This window comes from Trichoplax adhaerens, genomic scaffold (assembly GCF_000150275.1).
Source record: "Trichoplax adhaerens TRIADscaffold_1 genomic scaffold, whole genome shotgun sequence".
Taxonomy (NCBI): Eukaryota; Metazoa; Placozoa; class Uniplacotomia; order Trichoplacea; family Trichoplacidae; genus Trichoplax; species Trichoplax adhaerens.
In genome coordinates, this window is record NW_002060943.1 from 6,269,048 (window position 1) to 6,282,969 (window position 13,922).

General features: G+C 35.6%; 4 protein-coding genes across 4 annotated transcripts; 1 reads left to right on the top strand and 3 right to left on the bottom strand.

Moving 5' to 3' along the window:
- Positions 1-1,291: 1,291 nt before the first annotated feature.
- On the bottom strand, positions 1,292-3,673 carry TRIADDRAFT_20384 (uncharacterized protein; the record flags this gene model as incomplete). The annotated part of the gene is made up of 1 exon (XM_002108694.1): positions 1,292-3,673. One exon carries the CDS (start codon positions 3,671-3,673, stop codon positions 1,292-1,294), a length of 2,382 nt encoding a protein of 793 aa, XP_002108730.1.
- A 2,248-nt stretch (positions 3,674-5,921) lies between these two features.
- Positions 5,922-7,121, bottom strand: TRIADDRAFT_18185 (uncharacterized protein; the record flags this gene model as incomplete). The annotated part of the gene is made up of 1 exon (XM_002108695.1): positions 5,922-7,121. One exon carries the CDS (start codon positions 7,119-7,121, stop codon positions 5,922-5,924), a length of 1,200 nt encoding a protein of 399 aa, XP_002108731.1.
- A 1,180-nt stretch (positions 7,122-8,301) lies between these two features.
- On the top strand, positions 8,302-9,507 carry TRIADDRAFT_18544 (uncharacterized protein; the record flags this gene model as incomplete). Its single annotated transcript, XM_002107918.1, has 1 exon — positions 8,302-9,507. The coding sequence occupies one exon, from the start codon at positions 8,302-8,304 to the stop codon at positions 9,505-9,507; it is 1,206 nt and encodes a 401-aa protein (XP_002107954.1).
- A 1,542-nt stretch (positions 9,508-11,049) lies between these two features.
- On the bottom strand, positions 11,050-12,249 carry TRIADDRAFT_19407 (uncharacterized protein; the record flags this gene model as incomplete). The annotated part of the gene is made up of 1 exon (XM_002108696.1): positions 11,050-12,249. One exon carries the CDS (start codon positions 12,247-12,249, stop codon positions 11,050-11,052), a length of 1,200 nt encoding a protein of 399 aa, XP_002108732.1.
- Between the last annotated feature and the right edge of the window lie 1,673 nt (positions 12,250-13,922).

Below are 13,922 nucleotides of genomic sequence, written 5' to 3' on the forward strand. Positions count from 1 at the left end.
AATTATTGTTACGATAGACAAGAAAGTGTAACAACTACATTACAGTACATTGATTGACTTTCTGTCGATTAACTGATTACCTGTTATAGTAAGTAGCTCTTCCGCGAGAAATGGAATACTGCACGAGTACAACATATCATTTAGGAATATTGTCATTATAGCAGGTGTAATTTAAGCTACAGTACAATATTTTAAATTTATTTCTTCTTATTAATAAATTATATCGTATAGATGTAAAATTATCACTAATTTACTGGTCTAATGGCTATTACCGTAGTCTCGGTCATCTCTACAGTAACTCTACAACAAGAATTAAGATGATATAGAAGAATGAAATGAAATTTGTTGCAGTGCACTTATTAATGTTCTACTATAGTAGCTAAGCTCAGACACCCTTTCAAAATGAGGAGGTAGAGTAGAGATGCATACCGATGTGTAATGATGACTTTTTTATTGATCATTTACATTTCAATAAAAGCACTACTGTAGCACATTATGAGAATAAGTCTTTGAAGAAATAGTATTGGATTCCTTCTGCAGTTGGTTATCGGTCGTACGTTCTAGTGCATAGTATCGGTAACAGAGCTCAACAAAACTTCATCATGCAGCAACAGATGATGAAAATTAAGCAACGACATATCTATGCTTAAGGTTAAGCACTACAATATACAGTATATGCGTATCAAGTAGTTTTAAATTCTAAAATAAAATCGGCACTGTCAACATCGACCGTACATCATGTAATTCAACAATAAGTCTATAGTCTAGGCTATTAAACTGTATGATGTCGCATTTGCCAACCTACTGTAACAGTACCTGGTAGCACATGAATCAGGTTAAACCTTTTCGCTTGCTATACGTACAGTAGTATAGAGGAATATCATCTACGGTAATAAAAAGTGCATGGCATGCTACATCAACCACAATAATAGAATTAATGTTTAATTTGATATTATGAGCCTTCTCAACTTAATGAGTAAAAATAAAGTATTGATAAGAAGATTTAATAATGTCAATAACTTGAACAACTTTGCCTGATTCTGCGGTACAAGTCCTCGGAGATTGATTACACCTACATTATTATGTCATTGTGCAAAATTTGTACTGCTATCAAAAACGATCTTAGTGTATCTTTAAGTTTTGTCTTCTTTTAACCTAAGATCGACCACCACTTATCTTCTGTTTAATTTTACTCGTAGATAGGTAGGCGACGTCAGTTTGTAAGAATAGATAAATTTAAGAATGTACATCAAAGTATTGAGATACAATCAAAGAAAGAGTGAAACTCTATCTATGGTAATGCAACATAGTCAATAAACCACTTAAACCGATCATCAGAAATCTTAATACCGGTAACTGGGTAGCGATGAATATCTATAATGCCACTTTTGATAGCGCTTACAATGACTTGCTTTCTTTTACCAAGTATTAATGCTGAAATTGTACGCGCTTTATTTAGCAGTGAAAACGTCATAGTTATCCTCGCAGAATCAGCGTAATCCTTTTTCACTAAAGCTACGAAGTTGTTTGCCTCAATCGTATGCAGGAAACCTGGAAAAAGTGAAGCTATGTGTCCATCCGATCCAACTCCAAGGACAATATAATCAAAAATAGATTCATTCATAACACTTCTTATTTCTTGTTCATAGTAACTGGAATCACAAAAGCCAGTATGTTGATTAGCAATTGCAGGGTGAATATTATAGTATGGAACGTCAATATAGCGTAGTAAATGATCATGAAGGGACTTGAAATTCGATCTACTATCCAATACTGGCACGCAACGCTCATCAACTATCCAGATGTGCCATTTCGACCAGGATATTCGGCTGCCTAAGGAAGCCAACTTTTGAAAGAGAGGTATTGGCGTGGATCCACCTGGGAAGGCAACGTGAAAAACATTTCTATTGCGGATAGCAACAGTTGCAGACAATAAAATATCGTTGACGAGATTGTCTATAACTGCATCTGGAGAACCTCGAATTAACGTCTGATTTCGAAAACCTTGATTTATAATATCGAATGGATGATTCCCGTCTTTCGAATACAAATTTTTGACCCGATTCTTGCAATCATAAGTAAATCTGTCAGCAAATGCAATCTGATCTTTATGAAATATAAATCTTAACGTTTGGCTGTTATCTTCTTTATCGTATAATCTAGGTATAATTACGTCGGCGTGGTGTACTAGTGGAGTCCACAAAGTCCACGATAAGATTAGATTCTTCGTAGATATAAACATGTCTTGTCTACCTTTAAAAACAGCATCAACAACAACTGTATAAGCATCTGGGTTGATTTTCGGACTACGAACATAATAATCAGATATGCGAACACCCAAAGAATCACCAGAATTAATAGTAGGATTGGTTGAATACCAATCGGGTCGTAAAATTGGCCGTGGTAGTAGTTTAGAAGTGACTTCTGCTGAGATTCCTAAAGAACCCCCTTGGATATTGAAAATAACTTCAGCAGTAGGACAGTTTACTTCATTGTTCAGACAGTAAAGACCATCTTTAAAAACTACTCTTACGTAAGCTGTCCTTTCAGTCAGTTCTTTACCTGCAACCATAATGATAGGAACATCTCTCCATCGTGAATTATCTACTTGTAATAATACCGCAGCAAATGTAGAAGCATTACTTCTTTTCGTTATATCTTTGAAATCTTGCCTTAAATGTGATATATAGTCCTTATATTGTCCCACAATTACATTATCAGGTCCTAAATTTTTCACCTTCTCCAACAAATCCGCTTTCAATTGCAGTAGATCACTTGGGTTGTAAGCCATTTGATGACCTGGTAATTCCATACAAACCAAGGCCAGTATTTCTGTCAAGTGGTTTTGCATGACATCACGTATAACTCCATATGAGTTATAAAATTCGGTTCTTTCGGCACAATTTTCCTCTTCCTTCATAACGATTTCTATCCTGCTTATGTAATCTCGATTCCACAGTGGTTCATACAATGGTAAATTTTCCATCCTGAATTGTAAAACTTGATCAACCCCGACTTTACCTAAGTAATGATCGACCAAATAGATTTGATGTTCGTCAAAATAGCGTTGTAACTCATTTGTCAAGTCTTTAGATGTTTGTAAATCTTGACCGAAAGGTTTCTCAAAAACTACACGTATCCATGTTTTACTCTCTTGGTCAGGTCTACAATGATTACTGATATAGGATGCAATACGCGAGTATGCAAACGGAGGTACCGATAGATAAAATATCCTACCATATTCCAATATCGACTCTTTCATTGCTTCCTGATTGATTTTTTTGCAAAGGTTTGCATAATCCTTTTCACTTTTAAGTTGTACATACTGACAATTGCTTAAAAATTTTTGCACTTTCTCATCTTCTCCAGATTTGTCGAATTGAAAAATATTTCCAAGTATCTGATCAAGCAATTTGTCGCCCTCATGTGCAGGATTACGAGCAGCTCCATAAAATTTTAGCTGGTACTTTTCTTCGCTTTGATTAATGCTTTTATATAGGTTAAAGAGACTCTTCCAAAGATATTTTTGAGCTAAATTACCGGTAGCACCGACAAGAACTACGTTCGTTCTTGAAGCTTTTTCAGTACTCGAGCTGACTTTTATTAAACAGGCGGAGATAAATAGCCAAAGAAATATGTTTCGATGCCTAACTATTATCGAAGAATTAGTCATTTTAATAACGTAAATTGGAAGGGCTAAGCAATTGTACAAGGCGACATATTAATCCCCAACCAGCTGAAGTCAAAATGTGCAATTTCGATTTGCTGCGTCTTACGTATGGACGTAGAGTACAGCACACTATTACGTAGCTGTACTGTACTTCTATACTGGACGTTGATGTCGAGTTCGTATCATACCGTACTGTACTATACGATCGTAAGTATCCTGTAGTGTAGTCTGTTTGGTCTTAGTGAGATGCAGTTTCATCTAGCTGTTGCTATTTCACGTTAATGGCTAGCACGAGAGTAGTAACTGAGATTCAACAACTAGAAGTATTTTTGATCAACGATAATATTGATTGTCCACATCTTTGATGTGCCTTGTCCGCACATTGCATCAGTTAGAGGTTCTGACTCAATTCAAATACTGTCATTGCAGCTTGTAGTGATACACCCATATTGGATTATACGGATAGCTATATTTGATATAGTTAGGTTGCTTTGAATAGATATTACCGTGAAGCTAATATTAGATGATTGCTAACTACTATGTTGGAAATTGGTGATGACTAATAATAGCCAGTGGACTAATTATAGTACGAGATTGATGTAGCTAGAAACACTGTAGTTCTTAAGATGCCCTTCCGAGAAAGGGCCTAGACGCTAATAGAAGAGTAGTGATATCTTCAGTAGAATGATTTCGATTGCAGAAAATAATAATGTACCATTAGAGAAAAAGTATTTTGTTTGATGACTCATGTCTGATTGTAGATTAATCAAGTTGTCGTAAATGGATTGAACGAAATATGCATAAGAACTGCAGAGATGAGCTCACAGAGGAGAAGAGGCTTCGCTTCGCTTTGAGCTCGGAATACTTTCGATTTTAGACTAGATTCTTGTAGGAATTAACTATTGCCCTACTATTCCTAAAACCTTGCAATTAAAGCCTTTTAGAAAATACCATTTGACTAAGATAGTTATTGTGGGACGCATTTATTACATAGCTATTTGAATGTTTCCATCTAGTCTAGGTATGCAGTCCATTGCCTGTCAATGTCAACTGACAGTAAATCGACACACTGTAAAATACACAATAATTCATGAACAAATCGAAGATGAGCATGCAAATTTTGGAGAAATAAACATTTACAATCGATTACCAGGCCAACATTAATCTCTTACGATAATTATTTTATTTAATGGCTTTATAATAAACAGTGTGACAAATAAAGCAATTGCTGGGCAGAGTCCAGTAATCCCACTTTTGACTTCCTATATAAGTTCCAGGGTTACTTACACGATAAAGACTCAGGAACTAGTTAAAGTAACTGCATTTAGTGATGGGAAATCCCGTCACTGGGATTTCGCGGCTAAAAAAAAGCGTCGGTTATATCCGTCACTGGGATTACAAGACCGAAAAAAGTGTCGGTAATACCCGTCACTGGGACTACAGGAAACAAAAAAGTGTTGGTAATTACCGTCATCTGGGATTCAATAGCTGTCTTCTATTTAAATTTCATTTCTCCTCTGTGCTTTTCTCAACTTGCAATTGCAGTAAAACTATTATTTACAAAACGCAGGTAAACGATTCACCATGGCAGTTATACAATAAGATTCGCCCCTTTACTTTATTGATGATTATGTTGAGGTCAAATATCAATAATTATAATTACAATTTCTTTATTCGAATCGGCTAATAATGAATGGGCTAAATATATTGAAAGTATGGTCTAAAAGCTATTATGCGCTGAATGAAACTCATAATGACGATTAATTAATTATCCGTAAATGATTACTATTTCCATGTACTTACAGTATGCAGTAGAAAGTTCCGAAAGTAAAATTGAAATGGAGTATCGCTTGAAATCATAATACATTGCTAATGCAACCTAAAACTATCGAATTGATTACCGTATTTATTTATAGCTTACATTATACTTTGCAATATTATGTACTTTACTTAGATTGTAACTACAATATGTCTTGTCGAGTCCATAATATCATACGGCTTACTATAAGTAGTGGTGCACTTGTATAACTCGTGCATTCTTCAATTCTTATCCCATTGCATGTCTGACGATTGTCTACCTTGTCCTATTCCTGCCCAGAGCACGCTTATGGTCTCCTCTACGTCTGAATAAAGGATTTCTTCTTCGTTTAGAATCTCTCTCGTATCATACTAAGGGTATACCTATCTAATTAAAGTAACACTTAAAACCCCTTCATACTACATACATTACGTAATATAATGATGCTATCATTTATTGACTAGTACTGGCTATAAATTCTTGTTTGATTTGGACTTGTAGATCACGGCTGGACATGACATCAATACACGTCATTGCCATGGACTTTGCAGCAATGATCGTTTGTCGATGAGCTTGTTCTGTAGATGCTGCTACAGCAAATTCACGTGTATGATTACCTCCTTTGGTTTCAATTGAATATGTTGGATGAATAGAAGGTACAACTCGCGATACGTTTCCCATATCAGTTGAGCCAAGCATCTTTTGCTTTTGCTCGGCTCGCGACGGAAACTCAATACCTAAACTCTTGGCGTTATTTTCATACAAATCTACCAGGTGTAAATTGTTGATAACAGATCTATAATGATCACCACAGATACCTTCGTGAACTATATCAACTTTACAGCCGGTTGCTTGGGCTGCACTTTGGAAACAATTTTTGCATTTTTGTTGTAGTATTTGCAACTCAGAATCAGATGGAGCTCTAAATCGGTATTCTAATTTAGCTCTATCTGGAATGATATTAGTTTTAATACCTCCTTCAGTTACAATGCCATGAACTCGCCATGTCGGTTTAAATTGTTGACGCAACGTAGAGATATTAACATAAGCTTGCACAGCAGCATCAAGGGCGTTAATCCCTTCCCAGGGTGAACCTGCTGCGTGTGCAGCCTTTCCTTCGAAAGTTATCTTGAAAGACATAGCTGAATAGATGCTGGCATAGCTAGCATCATAAGGAGATGGATGAACCATCATAGCGATATCGACATCATCGAAACAACCTTCTTCCACCATTTTAATCTTACCGCCACCACCTTCTTCTGCTGGTGTACCGTAAACGATAAGTTGACCTAGATCGGTTTGGCTCGTTTCCAAAGCGGCTTTAATACCGATTGCGGCTCCTATTCCTGCTTCGGCAATTAAATTGTGACCACATGCATGCCCAATTTCGGGCAAGGCATCATATTCACAAATAACACACATCTTGGGTCCCTTCCCACGTGAAAACGTAGCACGAAAAGAAGTAGGTAGAGGGTAACTCCGTTGAACTTGGAAACCTTCTTTTTCTAAATAGTTTGTTAATAAATCGTGTGATTTAAATTCCTTATATGCTAGTTCAGGATTTTTGTGTAGCTGTTGATTTATTTCCAATAGTTGTTGATTTTTTTCATCTATAGCTTGTATAGCTACTTTTTTCAGTTCTTCAGCTGACATATTTAACGCAATATTTTCAATCCTCTAAAAAAAATTTTATAGCATTAAATTTGAACAAATACATTCAAGCAGGTTAGAGTAATTTCAATAGAAACTTTAAGCTTTTACTTTTCCTTTAAATAAAAAGGTTAACAATCCTACAAATAGAGAGATTACTTGATAGATTAAAGCTTAAAATTTGATTTATAGCAGAGACATACATAGAATAGATGATCTTGAACTATTTCAACTTACTTAATGAAATGTAGTCAACAACGGCAAAAGTTATATTATGGTCATAGTGAGACTTCTTACGGAGTTAGTATGCCCAATGCAATTCATTCAAAGTTCATAAATTCTCAAGCAAACACTAAGAAGTTTACTTCCTAGCCTAGGGTAATATGCCTATAGGAACTATATTGTACCTGCAAATAATTGATATGTTAATTAATTGTATTTAATTAATCTGTTCAATGTATAACAAATGCATATAAGAGACCCACGGGTGTCCAAATAAATGCTTAATAATACAAAAAAATTGAAAATCACAAGACTGTCATGCCCAGTTCATAACATCATGCTTTAATTGACTTCAATTTATAAATAAAATATGCTAGGGTTTACTTTAAGATGATAAGGATGGGGGATAAGTACATATATTAAATCACACCGATATCATCATACTCGTACACTGTTTACTTTATACAGTATCTTACAGAATGATCGTGATGCTCTCTCTATTACACTACTTCATCGACTATAGCATTGACAGTATATACAATCACCACGGCACAAAATCTATAACCAGGGGAGTGCCAGCAGTGCTGTCAATTGAATAATCTAATCGAAAACTCCTCAATAAGTGCATATCCTGCCATCTGACTTTATTGTGAGCTGGTGTGCATAGGCAGGTAATTTGGACTCACAATGCATTTCAACTTGTAATCCTTTGATACATATCCTTGACATCCTTATACCACATCATTAGAATGTTGCAATAACATATTTTTGTCAGATCAAAATCATCTCTGACCCCATGTTATTTATTCTACACTAGCTGTAAAGACGAAATTTGAATTTTATGTTCTTTATATCTAATGGTACATAGAATACTAACTACGTACGCTTATTCTAATTTCCCAGTCAGGTTAAGAATCAGTAATTCAAGGCACTTGCATCTATAAGATATTTTATTGTCGAAATGTCGATTGAAGAGTTAAAAAAAATTGCGATACAAGCCATCGACGACAAAGATCGTCAATTATTCGATGTAAACCAACAAATTCATAAAAATCCCGAACTATGCTTCGAAGAATTCAAAGCACATGATGTATTAACAAATTTCTTAGAAAAAGAAGGTTTCCAAGTTGATCGAGGCTATTTTATGCCAACAGCATTTCGCGCTGTATTTTCACGTGGTAAAAAAGGACCCAAGATGTGCGTTCTTTGTGAGTATGATGCTTTGCCTGAGATTGGGCATGCTTGCGGTCATAATTTGATTGCTGAAGCAGGAATTGCAGCTGCCATCGGTATTAAAGCTGCCATGGAATCAAGCCAAAACGATCTAGGACACATTGTAGTTTATGGCACACCGGCAGAAGAAGGTGGTGGAGGCAAGATTAAAATGATAAAAGAAGGTTGCTTTGATGATATTGATGTTGCTATGATGGTGCATCCATGTCCCTTTGATGCAGGATTTGTTTCTATACTATCACTGATGGAAATGACAGTAACATACGAAGGGAAAAATGCTCATGCATCGGGCTACCCGTGGGAAGGTGTTAATGCACTGGATGCAGCCGTACAGGCTTACGTCAATATATCGACATTGCGTCAACAATTTAAGCCATCATGGCGTGTTCATGGGGTTATCAGTAACGGAGGCGTTAAATCTAACATAATTCCTTCTAAATCACAGCTAATATACTATATTAGAGCTCCTAGCGCTACTGAATTGAAACTATTGAAGGGAAAATGTGAGAACTGCTTCCATAGTGCCGCACAAGCAACAGGATGCAAAGTGAAAATTGAGTACGACGTAGAAAATATTGAAGACTGTTATGCTGCATTGAAGAATAATGTTCATCTTGTCCACTTGTACAAAAAGAATGCTACCAGTTTAGGGATTAAATTTTTGCCGCTAGATGAGGAAGCCAATCTGCCATCAGGTTCAACTGATATGGGAAATGTCTCATGGGAGGTTCCGTCCATTCATCCTTTATACAAAATTGATACCGAAGCTGCTAACCATACTCCTGAATTCACAAATGCTACATGCACCGAACAAGCGCATCAGCAGACTCTAATTGCAGCTAAATCAATGGCAATGACAACTCTTGATGCTTTAACGAATGCTGATATTTTAAGACAAATTAAAGAAGAATTTAGTAAAAGCGTTAATCATTAACACTGTATTTGTTAAGATGAATGTATTTCTAATTGTGACGAGTCCCCACAACGGACGCTCGGAAGAAAGATTATTATTTGGGAAATCCATCTATAAATCGTAGCTAATCACTGACTATGCTATTGTTTTAGTATCTGTAAGCATTAGGCAACTCTACGATACTGTTGTGCTTATTAGAATCTAAATCTTTGCCACTACGATCGATATTACGTTGACAACTACAGTACAACAAATCCTACAAGTTTCTGGCAAATGATTGCTGTATTAGATACCGAATTATCGATATTAGAGTGTTGGATAAACTCTAGCTTCGGCTATGTCAAATACCATGTTCGATGCGTACCAGCGACGGTACATGTAACTAAAAATATCTAGGAAAACTGCATTTAAAGTTATGTAATTGATTTCGAATAAAAAGGCACAAAATTTAATTTTATTATTTTCGGTCGGGATATGGTAGTATGGCTAGCTTCAACAATACGATGATAATTCCCAGCAGGAATCTCAAATGGGAGCTAGAAGCACTGATGGATAATTCAGTATATATATAAAATATCCGAATTAACTAATGCAGCTTACTAGCCAAGTATTTATTTTTAGAACTGTTACAAATTGTCGAAGAACAAGATATACTCGGTGAAAAACGAGTACTATCGTGATAAACAATTAAGACAATGCAAGCGATAGGCTTTCTTTTTCTGTGGGTGGTAATATCGATTGCTAGCAACACTACATCTCCAGTTTATTCTCGAAGTAGATTTTATAGCCTTTAGGTCAGGCCTAATTATATTATCTGCAATATTTGCGCGCATGATGAGTTGATAATAATATTATACAATGGTTAAAAATGAATATTCGTACAAGTATATAAAATACTCCATATTGCACTATTATCAGTGTTATGAACTTTTAAAACTTGTAGTTAACTTGTACGAACTTATTGCGAGCTATTGTTCACATTTGTTGACGATAACTCTTGGCACTATCTCTTGATATTTTATTCGTTGCATTGAAGCGATAAAAAGCTTTTACTATGAAATAATGCAAGAGAATGTAGGTAAAATGGCTTTATCAACAAATAATAATTCTAGATTTAACGAAATTTCTTAGCACGTAATTATTCTACTATTTTATTTTTAATTATATCTACATCATAAGCAATGACTGACAAAAACAGAGAAATTAATTTCGAGATAATATAGAGTCAATCTATTGGCGTAGGCTTTAATAGTTTTGCCATTGCTAAAAGAAGTAAAACGTACAAAATTTTAATTGATAAGATACTACGTATGCTCGTTATCAACATGAGAAAATTATATTGATATTGTTTTTCCTTTACGCTCATATCGTTGTCATCAGAAATAGTGTCTTTGATAAAACAATCGAATGTTACTTTCTACCGATTGAATGGTAGAACCTACTCATATGATAGAAAAATTATTTAATCCTTATTAACTACAGGCATTCACTGCTGATAGGTTATCGATGATTTTATTTATGATCTAATAACATAACAATTGTAATGGGCAATAGATACGACAATTAACTCTTAGAATTGGAATGAAATTCCGATTTTATATTTACTAATAGCTCTGGGTTAGTCATAACTTCAAGGCAAGTCATAGCCATGGATTTTGCTGCAATTATAGTCTGTCGATGACCGAATTCACTAGCGGATGCTTCAGCAAATTCGATTGTGTGATTTACTCCACTACTGCCAATAGTATAATAAGGCTGAATAGAAGCTACAACTCGTGAAATGTTACCCATATCGGTTGATGCAGCCGGAAGAGTTTTTTGGTCACTTAGGGTTGGAAATTTCATGCCAAAACTTTCAGCATTTCTTTCGTACATTTCAACAAGTTGTAGATTATTTAATAGTGGGGCATAATAATCGCCACAGATATCGTTGAAAACAATCTGGACACTACACCCAGTAGCTTCGGCGGCACTCTGAAAGCAATGTTCACATTTACGTCTTAATTCTTGTATTTCAGCATCAGTAGGCGCTCTTATGCCATATTCTAGTACTGTCTTAGAGGGAATGATATTAGGTTTGACACCTCCATCGGCAATAATCCCATGAATACGCCATGATGGTTTGAACTGTTGACGCATTGTCGAAATATTGACGTAAGCCTGTACAGCTGCATCCAATGCATTGATACCTTCCCACGGATAAGCCGATGCATGAGCATTTTGTCCTTCGTATGTAATCGTTAGGCTCATATGTGCAAGCACATTAGCAAAACCAGCTTCATATGTGCATGGATGTACCATCATAGCAACATCAATATCATCGAAACAGCCTTCTTTTATCATAGTAATCTTGCCTCCACCGCCCTCTTCAGCTGGTGTTCCGTAAACCACCACTTGTCCTAAATCGTTTTGGCTCGATTCTATCGCGGCTTTAATACCCACTGCAGCTCCTATTCCTGCTTCAGCAATCAAATTATGACCACATGCATGTCCTATTTCAGGTAAGGCATCATATTCACAAATAATACACATTTTGGGTCCTTTCCCACGAGCAAATGTAGCACGAAATGCAGTTGGTATAACGTGGCCGCGATCAACTTGAAAACCTTCTTTTTCTAGATAATTTGTTAACAAATCATGTGCTTTGTGCTCCTCGAATAGTAACTCCGGATTTTTATGAAGTTGTTGGTTTATATCGAATAATTGGCCATCTCTCTCATCGATAGCTTGTATAGCTACCTTTTTCAATTCGTCAACCGACATCTTTCAAGACTTTATTCTAATTTATTGAAGTGTAAAAATAGAATAATCAACGTATTTACGATGAAGGGACTTGATGATGTACTATTAAATTATGCATTAATTTTGTTGTGTCAAAATTAGAATAATAATACAGTATATAACACAGTATATACCCGTAATATATATGTATAATATAATTAATTAATAAGGAATACTATCACGTGGCCAACAACTCCCTAAGCAAGAACTATAACTGTGTATAAATGGCAAACTTTAAGTTTATTTATACACGTATAAATTTACCTTACGTACCGTACATTTAAATTTTCTCTAAAGTACTATAAATTAATTCATCGAAAAGTAATTTAGCAATGGACTAAGATGAATTGATCGTGGATTACTAGAATTGACAGCACAGCATACGCAATACAGTACTTTGCCATCCTAGATCCAGTAGACTATCCGATATTATTCGATAGGTCTATTTCTATCAATGCTACCTGTGGAGGAGCATCGTAATAAATAGAAATAATCAATATATAATATTTAATACCAGCACATAATACGCGTCTATACGTGTACAGTAACTAAGAGCAAACTACAATTATGATAATTAATTATTAATGGCCAATTTATACAAGTTATAGCCGCCTTCACGGTATCATCCTAATAATAACTGTATATCTCTCCCTCTGGAATACATTTACTTTAACAATCGAATGATTAATGCGTAGCCAGTTTATCAACGACATATGCCGATTGCTCATATAAATTATAATTTATATCACTTTAAACATGATCTCCATGATACGACTGCATTGAATATTGAACATATAGAATATTCGTAAATACTATGTTGATGCACTTTCCTCTACTGTATAATTAAATATTGTTATAACTGCGACAAGATTGCATGTTTTGCTACCACTAAAAGTCAAATGTATAAATATGAAATCGATGTTTTAGAATAAAAGCAGTGATATACTGCAAGTTGTAGGCCACCGAAGTTTCAAAGTCGAATCGTGTTTGCAATCCATCCTAAATTATCAATCAGAGTCGTATTGGTACCGTGCTAGGATTATAGCTAGCCGAAGTTCGGAGCGACTTCTCAGTACGATGCAGAACACTTCTATACTCTAAAACTCTACTAGAGACTTCTAGAAATATGCATAATCCAGTTGCACTACTGGGCATATTTCTAAAAGTCTATTTTTGCCTGCACTCTTGTCCTATTCTGCTATCTAGTAGTCGATGGTCCAATATACGCTAGTAAAGTATACTGACTGCGCTAGCCGTTATACTGTATCCTAGTGATGTACCCATGTTCTCCAACGTGTGCTATAGAAATCCTGTAAAATGCCAATCCTCTCTCAACTCGATCTACCTGTCAGGTCTAGTGTCGCAAACCTCGCTACAAGACTATAAAGATTGACGACCATCATCGATTTCCTTCCATAGCTATGGCTTGAATAAGCACAATACGAAACGAAGCTAGTCCAATTCTAGTCAGTCAATTAACTTATCTACTATGGTATGTTAGCGTACTTTACCTCTTGAGTGCTTTCGAGTCAGGATAACCAGGAGGAATTGCTAATATCAATTTGCACCTGCAGATCAAATCGAAGTAGAAACTGATCCGCTTTGACTTCGTTGTTGATGATTCAAGGGGTTGCTAACCAGCTATTAATTCATTA